Raw genomic sequence first — 17745 nt, forward strand, 5'->3', positions numbered from 1 at the left:
GTAGTTAAATGGAGTAGGAAAAAGCAACCTACAGTTGCTTTATCGAGTACAGAGACTGAGTATAGAGGTGCTGCTATGACAGTATGTGAGGTGGTATGGCTGCAAAAGTTATTAGGTTATTTGGATGTGTAGGGAGATGGTCCATTTGTCATTCATTGTGACAACATGAGCAGCATACAGTTAGCTAGGAATCTAGTGTTCAATGCTAGGATAAAACACATTGAGATACACTACCACTTTGTGAGAGAGAAGGTACTTGCAAGAGAGATTGACTTGGTATATGTCAGCACACAAGATTAGATAGTTGACATTTTCACAAAGGCATTGGGTGCAGAGATCCTTTGAAAGTTCCAAAGCTTACTTGGAGTTGCAGAGATAGAGTTGAGCTTGAGGGGAAGTGTTGAGATGGCAAGCTCAACATGTGCGCACATTGATGATGGACCGCTTGGGTAGATGGGTCCGCACGTCTACAATTAGCATGTTGGTGTTCATTATGATACTCACATGGCCACTGACTTATCACTTATTATATTTAGTTTGTTACACCTACCTACAGCTGGCAAAGATATAGCGCCAATTGATTAGTGTAGTCTGTTATGCACTGTTTGACTTAGTAGGCCGCTTTTCTTTATGTTGTTTCTTATCTATACTTTGTGTACATTATATAGTGAGTAAAAGAAGAAGAAAAATCAGCAACAAAACATGTTGGCCTCCATGTCTCTTCTTGTATTCTTGAGTGAGCTTTCTCTTGTATATATAGTGTGTGTTTGGCACAGCAGCTCAAGCAGGTCTCCCCACCACACGATTCTTGACACACCTCAAATGCTACCATAGCAACACCTCTAGACTTAGCCTCTGTACTTAATAAAGTAACTAGTCAATAGTAATCATGTAAATAATCAGCCCTCTAAACAAGGTCTTCATTCAAATCAATTTTGGCCTCATCAAATGAGTGTACAACCACCAAATATACACTCTCCAATGTATGGACATCAAGTTTGTGGACAGCCTCATGTTGTTGGTAACTCTTTCTTTCCGCCACAAGGACAATTTAATTAGCCAAATGGGTTTGTAACTATTCATGAATAGCAACAACCATATGTTCATGGAACATGGAGTAATGATTTTCAAAAGCAAAATTTTTTTGGTGCAAAGTTTAATGAAAAGCAACACAATAATGACCAATCTCATTAATACGAGTGGGAATACAAGGAGAAAATAACAATTTCTAATTTCAAGGGGGAAAATTCATCCCCTACCAAATTAGAAGAATGGTTTGACAAGCTTGAGATGTATTTCTCTTTGTATCTTAGACCAGAAATGCCAAGATTAAATTTGTAGCCCTACATTTGGAGGGGTATGCACACACTTGGTGGCGGTACATGTCAGTGATTGATAATGAATTCTTGACATGGGATGCATTAAAGAGGGCACTGATCTCAGTTTTTGTGTCTCCTATTGAAAACGAGAAGTTAGAGAAGAAGTGGTACACTCTTGAGCAAAGGGGATTATCGGTTAGAGATTATTCAAACCAATTCCTTAACCTCTCCATGAATGTGGATGGAGTATTTGAAAATACCAAGCTGAATAAGTATATATTTGGGCTTGAATCTTCTCTATCTTTGGAAGTAGGAGCTATGAAAACATCCTCTTTACAAGCTGCCATACAATTGGCTGAAAGGTATGATAAAAAATATAAGAGTTTTCAGCAAAGAGCAAGGCAAAATTTTTAGCCAAACCAGTCCCCTAGAATAGCTGCAAATTATGGGCAAACAAAGATTGAATTTCAGCAAGGAGGGAAGCCAACAAATATCTATAGCAAGATTCCTACATTTCCTTTTGTTTATGGATCAAAACATGGCAGTAATTTCATATTTAATGCTAAAAATAGATCAGAAGGAAAGAGGACTGAAATGGGTGGCAAAAACTCAGTTCCTATGGTGCAAGGAAAGTATGTGTCTAATGATAAGCTGAAGGACTTGTATGCGAAAGGCCTATGCTTCAAATGTGGGGAGAAATGGTCTCCTGACCATAAGACAAAATGCAAAGCCAAGAATGTCAACGTGAGCATGATCTTCGAAGAGGAGCTGGATGTTGAGACTAATGAATGCAATCTATCTTAGCTTGAGTGCTTACCTACTCTTGAGGAAACGCATGACCATGATGATGATTGCCATGAAGAATTTTATGACCCTATGGATGGTTTTCCATTTGACCCAAGTTGTTACAACACATGGATGATCCTTGGACAAATTTGGATTCATTAGAGCTTTGTTCTATTTCATGTGATGCATAGAATGGTTCCAAATGGGACAATACATTACACCTTAAAGGCTACATTAATGGAAGAATTGCTCATATTCTTATCAATATTGAGAGTACACATAGCTTCATTAATACACAATCTCTTGATGGATTGAAAATGTACACTCAATAAGTGCCTTCATCATTAAGAATTCAAGTGGCAAAATGAAACTCACGAGAGCTGTAATCAGATTTGTTCTAATATTCCCATCACTTTATCGTCATCTTGTACCACTTCGGTGAGTCTTATTGCCTTGGAGATGGGTGCCATTGATATTGTACTTGACTGAAATTGGCTAAAAAGTATTGGTAGGTTTACTATGGATTTGAATAGGCTACAAATGAAATTTCAGTGGTATGGACATCAAGTTACTCTTTAAGGGATTGAGAAGAAGAAGCTAGAGGTGATCAGCCCCAAGAAGATTAAGAGAGAGATCAATGCAAAGACATGTATGTTTGCCCTTCTCTTGTCAAAGATTGGCCCTCCACTCCTTCAAAAGATATGGATCCTTGTCTTTTTAAATTATTGGAAGAGTATGGAGCCCCAATAGAAACACTAAGGAAAAGAGCTTTCTACTGCAATAAAATCTATATTGTAACATCAACAAGCTTTTATTTCATTCTTTTGAGAACCACAACAAGGAAAATAACAAATCTTCACGTAGGATCATGGTAGATATCTCCGACGGATTTGATAGAATCAACCATAAACTTCAATATCTTCATAGAATCCATCAATAGAACAAGAAACACAAAAGAATATGCCATTTTTGAATGGAAATAATCACATAGTATTCATCTTCATTGTCTTCATAGTTCTCTCTCTCAATCTCTCATAGATAGATACATTGTTTTGATAGAATTTGCTATCTCTATCTCGGTCTCTCTCTCTCTCTCTCTCTCTCTCTCTCTATCAATAATACATAATCTCCTCACTAAAATACTCAATAATCACTCTCAATAATCCTTCTTAGGTTGTAGATGCACCTCCCAAAAGGTGTGGGAGGATATGAAAGGGCACTAGAGTCACTATAGTGTCTCTTCATAGCTCACTACTGTCACTTCACTTCAGTCCTCTTTCATACGCTAAGACATGATATACATGTATAGGATCATACGGACATGATATACATGTATATACGTCATGATATACATATATAGGGCATATACATGCATAGGATATGATATACATTACCAAATTTACTTCTTTCTGAGTATTACAAATATACATCCAATCATTCAAAGCTAATTACATATATGTGATTTCATGCCCTGTATACATCCAATCATTCCCTATACAAATGTGATTGGATAGGGCATGATGATTGGATGTATATATAAATTAAAGGTTGACTTGTGCATTTGTAATATATATATATATATATACACATTGATTCCTTAAATTATTCATGCGCATCTGTAAGCGCATGTAACAAGAATTATCTGCGCATATACATGTGCAATTACACCCGCCGACAGACGCGCCATGCAAGTATAGAAAAATTTAAAAAAAGTTGTGGCTTTCTTTTCAAACTTGTGCTTTGGTGCATTTTTTGCGTGTTTTCTGCAGTTCGAGCTCGACATCACTACTCGTGTCTATCTATCACTTCATGAAGACAATGAGGCAAGGAAATAAGAGTAAAAAGAGGACAGGAGGAAAGAAGAGCCAAAGAGTAAATAACAAGAGCCAAATAGTAAGGAAGAGAACAAGATTCAAGCAACTTATCAAGGGAAAGGAGAAGGAGGACAAGGAGCTTGCAACCTAGCCGCCACCCGTTGGAACAAGCAAAGAAGGTGAGTTCTTCTTCTCTCTCTCAATCTTGTTTGCTTTCTCTGTTTGTTTGTCTCTCTCTTCACATGCTGGATCTTGTCATCTAAGGAGGTTTTTAAGCTTTGTTTTTTAAGCAAGTTTGAGAAGAAATGGTGCAACTGTGCGTGTCTGTCAGCGTGTCCAGATAACAGTGTAGACATAGCTATAGATGCGGAAATAGATGCGCTGATAGACGCCCACAGAGACGCGTTGACAGATGCTCATAGAGACGTGTTGACAGACGCTCACAGAGATGCAGGTATAGACGCGCATAGAGACGCAGGTATAGACGCTGCATGTAATATGTTTTATCTGCACAGGGTAATATGATTTTTCTTGTGTAGATGTGAAATCCTGGATCCTCCAGCACCCCATTCAACAAGGAGCAATTCATGGGGGAGATGACCAATTATCTTGGTCGCCCTCCCACTACAGAGGAGGTTTTCAGTGTGATGTCTGGGACACCTATCCAATCTTTGCCTACACAGGGATCAGCTGAGGTACATGGATCAGCCGAAGCACGTGCATCTGTAGAAGCACGTGTATCGAGTGAGGTAGAGGATAGTGCACGTCGAGGGAGGAGGGAGAGTGGTGCGGGAGGACGAGGAGGTCGAGGGCTTTGTGGAGGTTGCCTAGGTGGTGGCTCTCGATCACCCTCACCGGAAAATGAGAGAGGTAAGCCTCCACAAATGTACTACTCTATCACTAATGTTGGTGGTATCTTGCATGACTTTGAGGGGAGGGAAGTGATAGCCTACTTGAGGAGTGTCGTGCATGCCACATACAAAGATTGCATGATTCCCTTCAAGCACTAAAAAAATGGTTTGTGGCAAGAGGTGTTGCGGGCAGTACATAAAAGGTACCCTAATCCCGAGAATTCACGATTCTCAGATGATTGGGGACGGTCAAAGGTGAGAGACACGCTTCATAACAAGAGGTCTCACCTTATGACGCGTGCCAAGGAGTCATTGCGGAGACAAGAGCAGGGGCACCCTGGATATGGCCAACCACCCAATTGCCACGGCAAGGAGTGGAAAGAGGCCAAGAAGAGAGCAGTGGAGAAAATGACAAGTCGCTAGCATGCAGAGGCGCGACGTATCCAGATGGCAACCATGGGATCGTCGCATTATGGATCGGGTGGCAAGGAGTCATGGGAGGCTGAGTTTGTAAGTATTATTTGATTTCTTTTTCTAAATTAAATTTTGTAATTTTTTTCACTTCATTATGTAGTGTGTTTTAATACGTTGTATATTCAAATTGTTTTGTAGTATCATATCATTGGTAGAATGCCTACTCCTAGAGAGGTAGGCTACCATTGAGGTCATAACTGGGCGTCCACTTGGCAGCATTTCTACGAGGAGGGACTCATCACGGAGGAGCAATATAATCGCGCCATGAGGATTCCACCACCAGAAGAGGTATGTTTTATTTTTTACATGAAAAGTATAGATAACCCTAATTTATTGTTTGTAATGGTATTTATATACCTTAATCCTTTGTGTAGGCGAACCCTAATATATTGTTTGTAGGGGGACTAGCAGTAGCGGTGGCGGCAACGGCAGCGGCACAGGCAGCGGTGGTGGTAGCGATGATGATGCCTCTTATGAGGAGATATAGAGGAGCCCCATGCATGCATGCCTCCCCTTGGCTTGTAATTTTCATTTTTGATATGTATTACTTTCAGCTAGTGCTTGCGACCATGACGTCACAAGCACTAGAACTCATAATGTAAAAACGTTTCATCTATATATATATGAAATTTCGTGTGCTACATACATTGTTTTGTTTTCAGTATCCAATCTTCAAAATAATCTTTCTCTGTTTTTCCTAAGCATACAATTTGATGTTGATGGGGGGAAAAAAACCAAAGAGCATGTGGCTTTGCAAGCCACATGCTCTCTGTTTTTTTTTATACCTCTGTTTTGCGCATCTATCAGTGCGTCTAAATTGCAAGATAAATGCACGTCTATTCTCGTCAAAAACTTTCAGAGTAAACGTGGTTTTAGACGCGTAGATACACGCCTGTATAGACGCACAATATAAATATGTCCACTTTTCTATAAATATGATTATATATTTACATAGCGCGTTTATACGCGCGTCTATAGGCGCATCTAAGTGTGCATGTAACTCTGATCATAAGCGCGCTTTTAGATGCGATTTTGTAGACACGGAAATAGACGCGTTAATAAACGCGTCTGACATTTTTTTTTGCAATTCAAATATTGCATCTACAAGCGCGTCTATGGAGCCTTTTTGTTGTAGTGTGAACAAATTTTGGAGTTGCATAAACCTTGCTTTACAGAATATTTTTTTATTGCAATTTGTGAACGGGAGTTTTGACACTTGTACTTACTAGTTATGCACTGATTTATGCCTGTATGGTCATATTTGGACTACTATATGTAGTAGCAGATGTCTATGAAGTTTTGGAGCATGTATGATATGTATACATATCCTTTTTAGCTGTGAATCAGATGCTCGTCACTAACAGTTTATAGATTTCAAACTGCATGTATGTACTCTGACACTAAGGTTGCATGAGATAGAGTTAAAACACCTACATGGTTTATGTATTGATTGATGTACCTATGGGTTATATCACATGTTGTGGATGGTTTTGAGATGTTAAGGGGATGAAATAATCTAGTTTCAATAGTGAATTTATCGTAGAAAATTTTCATAAACAGTCAAAGACTGTAGTTTGTCAGTTAGACTTATTGGCTTGCAGGTAGTCAGGCATTATTTACAACATGATAAATGCAGACCAGAACCAACAATATAACCAAGATAGTGGGGAAAATGCTTAATATAACCAGAATCAACGCGGCCATGGCAGCCGTGGTAGAGTTTATGGTTCTGGAAGAGGAGGCCAATAAAATGTATCCTATGGTCATAATAACTAACAGGGTTTTAAATACACGAGGAGGTGATAATTTTAGAGCCATGAGGAGATCTAGCCCTAGAGGCAGAGGTTCCTGGCAGCAGCAGTGTCTATCTGACAATCCTAAGTTTGTCATGACATATGTGGAAGACATGGCTGTTGACAAGTCTCATGAGAATCTAGTTTGGTACATTGCTGCAGGGGCATCGAATCCTATGATCCCTCATGGTGGTTGGTTTATTGACATAGTGCTTGAGAACAATGGCTATGTATGCACACAGGATGATATGTAGCATAGCGTAGAACATAAAGGCAAAGTACCTTTGGTAATCCATGATGGCAGGAAGAAGAACTTACATGATGTATTGCATGTCCCATCAGTTATTAAAAATCTATTGTCTGTGGGTCAATTAACTAAGAAAAATTTGCAAGTCCGATTTAACAAGCATGGATGCTTTAATGAGGAGTTTGGTAATGGCTGTAAATTGATTGCTCGCGGTCATAGGAATGGTAGGATGTTTACTCTTGATGCTACTTTGCCACAACTAAAATCAACAATGTTTGCCCATGGCTCTAGCACAATTAGAGACTTGAAAATATTGCATAAGAGAGTGGGACATGTTAATCTTCAACGGCTGCAAATGATGTAGAAGAAAAAACTTTGACACGTTTACCCAAGTTTTAGTATACAAATATTGGTTAGTTCACTTTGATGTGTGGGGGCCAGCTCATAATACATCTATGGGGGGCTCCAAGTACTATATCACATTCATTGATGACTTCAATCGCTATACTTAGGTTTACATACTGAAAACAAAGGATGAGGTGTTTGTTGTTTTTCAGTAGTTTAAAAAGCACGTCGAAAAGGAATTTGATTGTTACATCTCTTGCTTGAGACCTGATAGTGGTGGGGAGTATGGATCAAATGATGTTGATAGTTTTTTGGCTGAAAATGGTATACGTAGGCAACTTACATGCAGCTACACTCCACAATAGAATGTGGTAGCTCAACAAAAGAATAGGGTATTGATGTAAGGTACTCGGGCAATGATGAACAAGAAGAGTATGTTGCTCTATTATTGGGCTAAGGCTCTTATGATAGCCATGTATATCTTGAACACGACTCCCGCTGTAGGTATTCATGAGATGATACCATTTGAGAAATTGTATGGCTACAAGCCTGATGTGAGTCACATGAAAGTATTTGGTTGTCTTGCTTATGCGCATATCCCTGATGAGAAGAGGAAAAAGCTGGATCCAAAAGCACATATGTGTATTTTTATTGGATATTCGTAGAATAAGAAGGCATACAAATGTTATGATCCCTCTACTCGGATACATTAGTGAGTAGAGATGTCATCATTGATGAGATGGCCTCTTAGTATGCATCACCATCTACAATACCATTGGATATGCCTTCTACACATGTTTCTACAGTTGATTCGCAGCAGAGTATTGTAGTGACAGGCCCTAGTGGTACGATGGTATCTCCATGGATAGGGAGATTGAGTAGCTCTCACTACAATAGAAACGAGGCATAGACGCGCATGTTAGATGCGCAAAGTCGGGCGCGTCTATCATCGCATCTGTATGAGCGTGTAAAAGAGCGTGTAAATAGACACAAATTTTACCTCTATACATCCGCACAAATAGACGCGAATATAGACGTGTTTTCAGACACGTCACTACAACAAGCAACAGTTATAGACGCACACTAAAATTTTAAAAAATCTTGAAAAATATAGACGCAATTGCGCGTTTATATTTGCGTCTAATTTGCAGGTAAAATGACATCTATGTGCGCATGTATTTGCACATGTATATGCTCATGTATTTGCACATGTATAAGCGTGTGTATATGCACATCTATAAGTGCGTTTAACTGTGCATATATAAGCGCGTCTATAAGCAATTCCTGCTCTATATACATGCGCTTATAGACGCGGGCACAGACGCACACTTAAATTTTAAAAATTTTTGAAAAATATTGCTTGTGTGTCATTCTTTTCAAAGTAGTCCCGTCATGCGTTTCTTTTGGGTTTTTTTGACAGTCGCACGACATAAAGAGAGGAGAAAGGAAGAGGTAAAGAAGAAAGGGTAAAGAGAGGAGGAAGCAAGAGGCAAAGAGAAAGGAGAGGGAGGAGAAGGAGTTTGTAGCCCTGTCGCCGCCCATCACAACACCGATTCAAGGTGAGTCCTTCTTCTTGTCTCTCTCACTCACTCACCTTCTCTCTCTCTCTCTCTCTCTCTCTCTCCCTCTCCCTCCCTCCCTCCCTCCCTCCCTCCCTCCCTCCCTCCCTCTTTCTCTCTCTATTTTTGCTTTGAGTTGTATTTTGCTACCTTCTTAGATTTTGGTATGTTTGTTGCGACAAGGAGAACAACCAAAGAGCAAGGAGACGGAGGAGAAGAAGGAGTTTGTAGTTGTGCCGCTGCCCATCACAACAAATATTCAAGATGAGTCCTTCTTCTCTTCTCTCTCTCTCTCTCTCTCTCTCTCTAGTTACTCTGAGTTGTATTTTGGTTCCTTCTTAGCTTTGGGTATGTTAGTTGTTGCTTGCTTTTCCTAGTTTTATTTTGTGCTTCACTGCTAATTCACGTCTACAAGCGCGTTTGATATATAGAGTAGATGCTCTCGTAGACGCGCAAGTGTTGAAGATCCATAAAACCTCCTAGGTTTTTTTGAGTTTTGTGGACCTGACGCGTGTAAGAGTGCGCCTGATCCACAGATTAGACGTGCCTATAGATACGCTCACGTTAAACAACCATATCTCCTTTGAGGTTTTTTTTTCATACACTGTTTTCCGCGTCTATAATCGCATGTATGTGCGCATGTATATGCATGTGTATGTGCGCATATATGTGCGCATGTATATGCACGTGTATATGCGCATCTATAAGTGTGTCTATCTTCGAGTATATATGCACGTCTATATGCACCTATAGTTTTCACTATAAGTGCACTTGTAGACGCGAAATTGTAGACGCGCTAGTAGACGGGGTAATAAACGCGTGCGACATTTTTAAACACAATTCAAATATTGCGTCTACAAGCACGTCTATGGAGCCTTTTTGTTGTAGTGTCTGGCTCACCATCCCCACTAACACCAATATGTTAGTGAGGGGAGATATGATGTGGTGGACAACAAATTTAAAAAAAAGTCATTGATGATACATCTGGTATGTTGACACTTGGCAAGATGACTTCAGGTTATGACTCGGCTAATAGTCTAGACAGTCAACTTGGTATTCCGAGTACAGTGTATACGCCTAGCACTAGGCAGAACAGACACATTCTGCCTCATGAGAGAAGGGAATCGAGTAGTGCACCACAGCTTAGATGATCATTGAGAGTGAGGTACCCTAAGTCAGTGGTTACTATGCAAAGCATTTTTCTTATATGACAAAGGTAATAGAGGTCAAAGAGCCTGCTATATTTGATAAAGCAATGATAGATAAAAATTGGTACACAGCTATGGATGAGAAGATCGATGCTTTGGTTGAAAATAGTACTTGGGATCTTGTGCCACTGCCAGAAGGAAAGAAGAGCATTGGCTGTAAATGGGTCTAAAAAATTAAATGCAGGTCAGATAGTAGTATAGAGAGGTATAAAGCTAGGCTAGTTGCAGAGAATATGCTCAGTAGTATGGGTTAGACTATGAGGAAACATTTAGCCCTGTTGCTAAGATGGCAACCATACAAACAATGATCGTATTAGCTACTGTTGAAGGCTGGAAATGGCAATAGAAGGATGTGAAAAATGCTTTCCTCAATGGTGACTTGGAAGAGAGTGTATGCAAACTACTCATGCTTTTAGAAATGCTGAGATTTAGAACCATGTGAAACAAGGGATTTGTTTGAATCTCAAAAAGTGGATATAAATACCATGGACACATGAGTCATCCATCCAAATGCCTCTAAATTTTCATGGCCTTAGAAGTTCTAGGGATGGTAATAGTGGTGGCTACTATTCTGGTGTCCAAGCTCCTCGCGCATCCTAATGGTCAATATGCGGCATGCATATGCAGTCCTCGTTCCGAAGGTTAGACTTTCTAGTGGAACCAACCTATTTCTCTTGTGATATATTTCACAAGTTGCGTGTCTGGCCGAACGGTTCTAGAGTTTTCTTTCGTTGTTATTTCAAAAGAAAAGCCCGCAAGGGGTAAAACGCTGTGTGCGCCACCCGGCAGATAAGTGCGACTGCGCCCATGCGGAAGCAGATCGCCGCATCCTGATCCTGCATGCTTCCAAAACGAGTCCAAATGCGGCCGCCTGTCTCAATCATGATGTTGGCTTTCCAAAAACGGAGCAAAGTAACGAGGCCTTCAGGTATATAAAAGGCCATGGCATCGGAGTGCTATCCAGGAGTTGTGGTGCAGTAACCATCAGTGATCAGCAGTTCTATTATAATCATAAGCTGTGTGATCATGTCGAGGATGACGGGTGGACTGCTTGTACTGTCGCTTCTGTTCCTGGCAGGGTCGGGCAAGGCTGCGAGGCAACAGCAGCAGCGGGAGGGCCGCCGCCGGGGTGAGGAAGAGCAGTATGAGCTGGGACTGGGAGAGGCCCGCGAGGTACTGAGGTCGGACGGGGGGAGCTATCGCATGTGGAGGGAGCGCATAGAGGCCTTTCAGAATGCTTATGTGGGCATGGCGGAGCTCCAGCTGGAAGAGAACGGCCTGCTGCTGCCGCAGTACGCAGATGCAGACAAGGTGGCAGTCGTGCTGGAAGGTAATAATTAGTATCAGCAGGGCACCATATCATTGACTTCAGGTTCACTTCATTTTTTTGCTTGCTATCGACATCCTCCCATGATGATCACATGTTCATCGATCGGTGTTTGCTGCAGGCAAAGGATGGTTTGGTGCCGTCCTCCCCGTCCGTCCTGAGTACCGCCCCCACATGCTAGTGCGTCATGTCGACAGGGACGATGTGATCGCGTTGCCCAAGGGCACTGTCTATTGGTGGTACAATGATGGCAACCGTCGCCATCGTGTGCTCTGCGCTTCAGAGACAACCTTCGGCTCGAACCCAGGACAGATGCAGGTGATGTAATGCATTATGCGGAATATATACACACACGCTCTCTCTCTTTCTCTCTCTCTCTCTCTCTCTCTCTCTTCCTCTAAATTTTCACTAGCTCTATACATTTTCACTAGCAGTGAGCATAAGTCCATAAATCTTACATATACGACATATCGCATCCGACCTTTTTTCGTCCATTTGTACTGTATATATCAGCAATTTGGTCTCGCCGGCGCCAGACAGCAGAGATTCGGCTCTATCCTCCATGGGTTCAGCGAGGAGACACTTGCTAAGGCGTGGGGCGTCGACGAGGATACACTCCGCTCCATTTTAGAGCGCCAGAGCGACGTCGGTATCATTCGAGTAGAGCAGAGGATCTCCTTCGAGGAGGCGAGTCGACGACGGCAGCACTATGAGGAGGAAGAGGCGGACGAGGAGGAATATCGCCGAGGGCGCCGCCGTGGTTCTGACCGTGATACTGATGTTAATAACGAGAATGCTGTCCAGATAGCTGAGCGCAGCCGAAGCAGTTTCGACTACTTCGAGGAGCTCAGGTACAGTACCCGAGCTCAGGGGCCCGATGTCTATGTTCGCGACGGTGGGGAGACACAGATTGTGAATCGACACAAGCTGCCGGCTTTGAGCGCAGTAGGGTTCAGCGTGGGGAGGGGACGACTGGAGCCGGTAATTATTGCATTAATATGCACGACCAGCATGTGTTAATATGTATATGCGCGATTATTCTTTAGATGTATATATCATCACGCTTCTCGAAATATGGCAATATATCATTCTCACCTTCCACCCCATCTCGACCTGCAGAACGCTATCTTCGCGCCGCTCTTCTTCCGCAACGCTCACCACCTCATCTACGTGACGCGCGGGAACGGCAGGATTGAGGTGTCGACGGGCGACGGCCGGAGCGCCTTCAACGAGGAGGTGCGAGAGGGCTCCGTGGTGGCCATCCCGCAGTTTCACCCGTCCTTGAAGATCGCGGGCGACCAGGGGCTGGAGTGGATCAACCTCATCACCAGCGACAACCCATCATTCTCCTTCCTGGCCGGGCGGAACTCCGTGTATCGGGGGATACCCACACAGGTGCTGCGCAACGCGTTGCGCGTGGATGAGAGGACCTTTGAGGAGCTGGTCCGGGGCCGTGAGGAAGACGAGTTCATTTTCCCAGCTGGTCGCGGTCGTCACGAAGAGCACGGCAGGAGACGACATGATGACGAGTGGGAGCGAGAGCAGGAGGAACATCATCGGCGTCGACCTAATCCTGATTCGCAACTGCCGGAGCTGGTGGAGAAGTTCTCCACGAGGTGCCGCTGCTCGCCTAATCAAATATAGCTGTTCTAGCGAAGCTCACGGGCTCCGCCACACCACCGATCATCCTGGGCACCAACCAAATGTACATATGAAAAGCTGAAGTACCTACTTACTTGGAAGGGGAGGGGGGGAGGGCTTGAATGCGGAGACTGTACATATTTCTCGGGAGTTAGTAATAAAAGAGTAATAATTGTGCCCACCACCCAGACTACCGAATGTTAATTTTAACGTCGCAGGTGATTGATGTCTCGTACATGCATTTCTATTTACTCAGACATATGGATGTCTGCTAAAGATTCGTAGACAAACAAGCCAACTAAAGCCAATAGACGTTGAGATTGTTCGTGGAGTTATATAAACATCCTTCCGCATTAGAAACATAAGCATACGATTACGATTGGAGTTATCTAAACATGATTCCACGTTAGAAACATAAGCATATGGTTATGTGGTGGAAATTTCTGAATTTGGTGCAAAATCTTGTGTAAGCTGCACTGTCGATTCTCCCATCACTAATAATAGTTTTCATCTCACGTTTTTGGTTACTTTCTAGGGAATAGAGGGCAAACTAAAAGGGCCAATTGGCCAATATAGATTCTCCATCCAGTCATATTTAGTTTCTTGTCTCGTTTTAGTTAGTACAGTGTACCCATATTACTTAGTTCCTTGTCTCGTTTTAGTTCGGGCCAAGGGTCAATAGAGTCATTTTTTACCTTAAAATTTTTTCAATTAAAAGCTCTTAAAGAACTTTAAATGTCATTTGTCTAAAAGCTCTTTAAGAACATGGCTTTTGGTTGGTGTAACTTTCAATTGGGTAAAAGCTCTTTAAGAGCATGGCTAGTCAATTGGGTAAAAGCTCTTTAAGAACATGGCTAGGCCAAAAGCATGAATCGCCATTAACCTAACAGCTCATAAAACTTGGCGTAACTTTCAATTGGGTAAAAGCTCTTTAAGAACATGGCTAGGCCCAAAGCATGAATTGCCATTAACCTAAAAGCTCATAAGAACTTGGTGTAGCTTAAAATGTATTTGTATGTAACTTTTAATTGGGTAAAAGCTCTTTTAAGAACTTGGCTAGGCCAAAAGCACGAGGTCAATAAGAGAGAATTTAACTTAAAAAACTTTTCATTCTTAAAAGAATTTTCCAATTAAAAGCTTTTAAGAACTTGGCCTAGCTTAAAATGTCATTTGTATGTAACTTTTAGTTGGGTAAAAGCTCTTTAAGAACTTGGCTAGGCTAAAAGCACGAGGTAAGAACTTGGCTAGGCCAAAAGCACAAATTGCCATTCACCTAAGGACACATCCCAAAAGCATGGATGGCCAAGCCAAAATAAAAAATGAGATTCCTCTATGCACTTCCTTCCTCCTTTCAAAGAGTAAGTTTGAATTATTAGTGGTTGTTCAACTATATCCCTTATAGTGTTTTCATTATCCTATTGTTTTGTTTTGCCTCATGAGAGAGGAGCGCACACCATGTAGCCATAATCTAATCATTCATTTTATGATATGGCCATTTTAAAAAGCAAGCAAATTCACACACTTTATCTAGCCATAATCTACTCAATTCATTTTATGATATGGCCAATTTAAAAAGCAAGTAGAATTTTGGGCCCATCAATATAAGATTTTTATCTAGCCATATTAATTAGTTCACTTTATTATGGTATTGCCACTTTAGGAAAGTAAATTGTAGTCTCATGAATAATACTCAAATTCATTTTGTAGGTTGGAATGATTGAAATCATAAGTTTAAAAAAAAAGGTTTAGGTTGAATTAGACTGAAAAATAATTTTGTCGGTCATTCACTTTATTATGGTATTGCCACTTTAAGCAAGTAATATGGAGGCTCATTAATAATACAATTCATCTTGTAGGTTGGAATGATAAAAATCATAAGTTCTAAAACAAACAATTTAGGTTTTATTAGATTGAAAATTGATTTCGTCTACTAATGGATCAAGATTCAATCATAAGTTTTCTAAAAAGGGTTTAGGTTGAATTAGATTGTAAATTAATTTTGTCAGTCATTCACTTTATTATGGTATTCCCACTTTAAGCAAGTAAATTGCAGGCTCATTAATAATATAATTCATCTTGTAGGTTGGAATGATAAAAATCATAAGTTCTAAAACAAACAATTTAGGTTGGATTAGGTTGAAAATTGATTTCATATTCAAATGGTCCAAACTTGTGAAGCGACCTACATTGACCTAACAAATTCTAGACACTTGGAATGACCCTATAGTATAGGCACTTTAAGCAAGTAACAAGAACTAAATTGAAATAGTAACTTTAAGTAAAATAAGTTTAGCTTATGAAGCAACAAAAAAACAGAGAAAGGGTCTATGAAGCAAAACCATCTAGAGCTAGAGCAAGGAGAAACAAACTAGAGCGCATACAATCTAGAGCAAGGAACACTTCTTCAACTTGTGAAGCAAAACAAAATACATAAAGAAAAATAAAACCACACTAGAATAGCCCAACCAATTATGTGATCCTAATTGTCAAAATAATTGGGTATAGGCAAATTAATGATGATGGGCTTGAAATAGAACTAGTGATGTTTTACAATCAAGAGTATAATGGTATGGATGCTTCCAGTGTAAGCAAATAAGATGTCTCAACATCCATGGGCATCAATGCATCGACCATTGCCTCCATCTCAGGCTCTAAGATTGTAGGAAAGTTTGAAAGGCTGCCTGTCTCCTTTGGTATTGATGGTATAGATTGGATAGTACCTTCCAAGTGGTGGTTTGGCTCAAGCACTCCATCCATCACACACCCACAAACTTTTCTAACTGCCGCAAAGGGTGCACTCCTCCTTGGGACGGGACGTCACCTCCTGGATAGAAACTTTGCCAGCCACACCCAATGTTTTTGTATATGATATTCAATTATTTTGTGAATATAATGCATGACAGATATACACTTTTCTTACCTTTTTCTCAAAATATGAAATTTCGTGATCAATGATCTTTGATTGAAACTCGCCGAGGCGTCATACCTTGTCATGATGCTACACGTCTACCACTGCAAACTTGAGGGCATAATTTTCTGCCAAGATTTTGAACTCTTAAGTTAGCATCATTATGAGCTTATTTTCGGTTGTGTTTCTTTTGTGTGTGTATCTGCATGACACACCAGCACATGTAGTTAGGCTAGGCACAAATTCCTCAATGCATTCATAAATTTTTGCGGAGCATAGCTCAATTGTTTGCATAGCATGGATTTTAATTTGCAAAATGCATGAGTGTTTGAGCATGAAATTCTCTTCCAAAGCATATTTTTGATAGGATACATTGCATGAAAAATAAGTTCTTATGAAAAGAATGTATGTTTTGAAGATGACACAAGTGGGGTGTGGTTGAATGATTCTTTCCATTGCATCTTCGCAATCACAGAAGCTACTTCCACATAGTGGTATGGATGGGAATGAAACTGTAAAAGAGGATTAGACTACCAAAGCAAAGTTTTACAAAAGATTAGTAGAATTACAAATTGTGAAGAAGAAAGAAAAGAGACAAACGTAAGTTGAAACAAAGGAAGAGAATGAAGAGGAAATCAAGCAACTGAGGTAAAGCTCACATTCGAGACCACACAAAATCTTACATTCCACCAAGAGGGGGAACCTTCAAAAGAAGGAGATTCCTACTACTTGAGAAAATTCATCATAACTTCATAGGTGAAATAACACAACAAGAAATTGATGATATTACAAGCAGGAGGATGGTGGCGGAGAAGAATAGCAAAAACTATTAAGGTCTCAAGATTTTTGAGAAAAAAACTTTGTTTTTTTTTGGGCCGTCGAGTTTAAAAAGGAAGGGAAGTCCAAGAAGGATCCATCGAACGAGGGAAGAGAATCGTAACCACAGCACGTCTTGGACAACGTACTGGAGATCAGAGACAAAGATGGAGACGGCTCTGATGGTGATAAAGCACATGGAAGACAACGAGTAGAAGGACCTTCAACTGTGGCCCATCCAGAGGTGACGTTATGCATCTACCACTGCAAACCTAAGGGTGGAATTTTCTGACAAGATTTTGAACTCTTAAGTCAGGGTCATTATGAGTTTATTTTCTTTTGTGTGTTTCTTTTGTGCGTGCATCTGCATGACACACGAGCACATGTAGTTAGGCTAGGCACAAATTCCTCAATGCATTCATAAAACTTTGCAGAGCATAGCTCGATTGTTTGCATAGCATGGATTTTAACTTGCAAACTGCATGAGTGTTTGAGCAGAAAATTCTCTTCCAAAGTATATTTTTGATAGGACACATGGCATGAAAAATAGGTTCTTATGAAAAGAATATATGTTTTGAAGATGATACAAGTGGGGTGTGGTTGAATGATTCTTTCCATTGCATCTTCGCAATCACAAAAGCTATTTCCACATAGTGG

The 17745-nt window shown here is 40.8% G+C and overlaps 1 protein-coding gene across 1 annotated transcript; it reads left to right on the top strand.

The window, feature by feature from the left end:
* The first annotated feature begins 11431 nt into the window (after window positions 1-11431).
* Window positions 11432-13367, top strand: LOC148022703 (legumin B-like). The gene is made up of 5 exons (XM_087695249.1): window positions 11432-11726; window positions 11845-12041; window positions 12237-12446; window positions 12516-12704; window positions 12843-13367. The coding sequence occupies exons 1-5, from the start codon at window positions 11432-11434 to the stop codon at window positions 13365-13367; spliced, it is 1416 nt and encodes a 471-aa protein (XP_087551375.1).
* The last annotated feature ends 4378 nt before the right edge of the window (window positions 13368-17745 follow it).

Source organism: Lygodium microphyllum, chromosome 16 (assembly GCF_053477565.2).
Source record: "Lygodium microphyllum isolate KBCC chromosome 16, Lygodium_microphyllum_v1.1.10, whole genome shotgun sequence".
Taxonomy (NCBI): domain Eukaryota; kingdom Viridiplantae; phylum Streptophyta; class Polypodiopsida; order Schizaeales; family Lygodiaceae; genus Lygodium; species Lygodium microphyllum.

What these genes read in the sequence shown, in the direction of transcription:
- LOC148022703 (XM_087695249.1), top strand. Translation starts at nt 11,432, where the DNA reads ATGACGGGTGGACTGCTTGTACTGTCGCTTCTGTTCCTGGCAGGGTCG. An exon ending in AGCACTATGAGGAGGAAGAG is followed by an intron (nt 12,447 to 12,515) that starts GCGGACGAGGAG and finishes GTTAATAACGAG; the next exon opens with AATGCTGTCCAGATAGCTGA. An exon ending in GGAGGGGACGACTGGAGCCG is followed by an intron (nt 12,705 to 12,842) that starts GTAATTATTGCA and finishes CTCGACCTGCAG; the next exon opens with AACGCTATCTTCGCGCCGCT.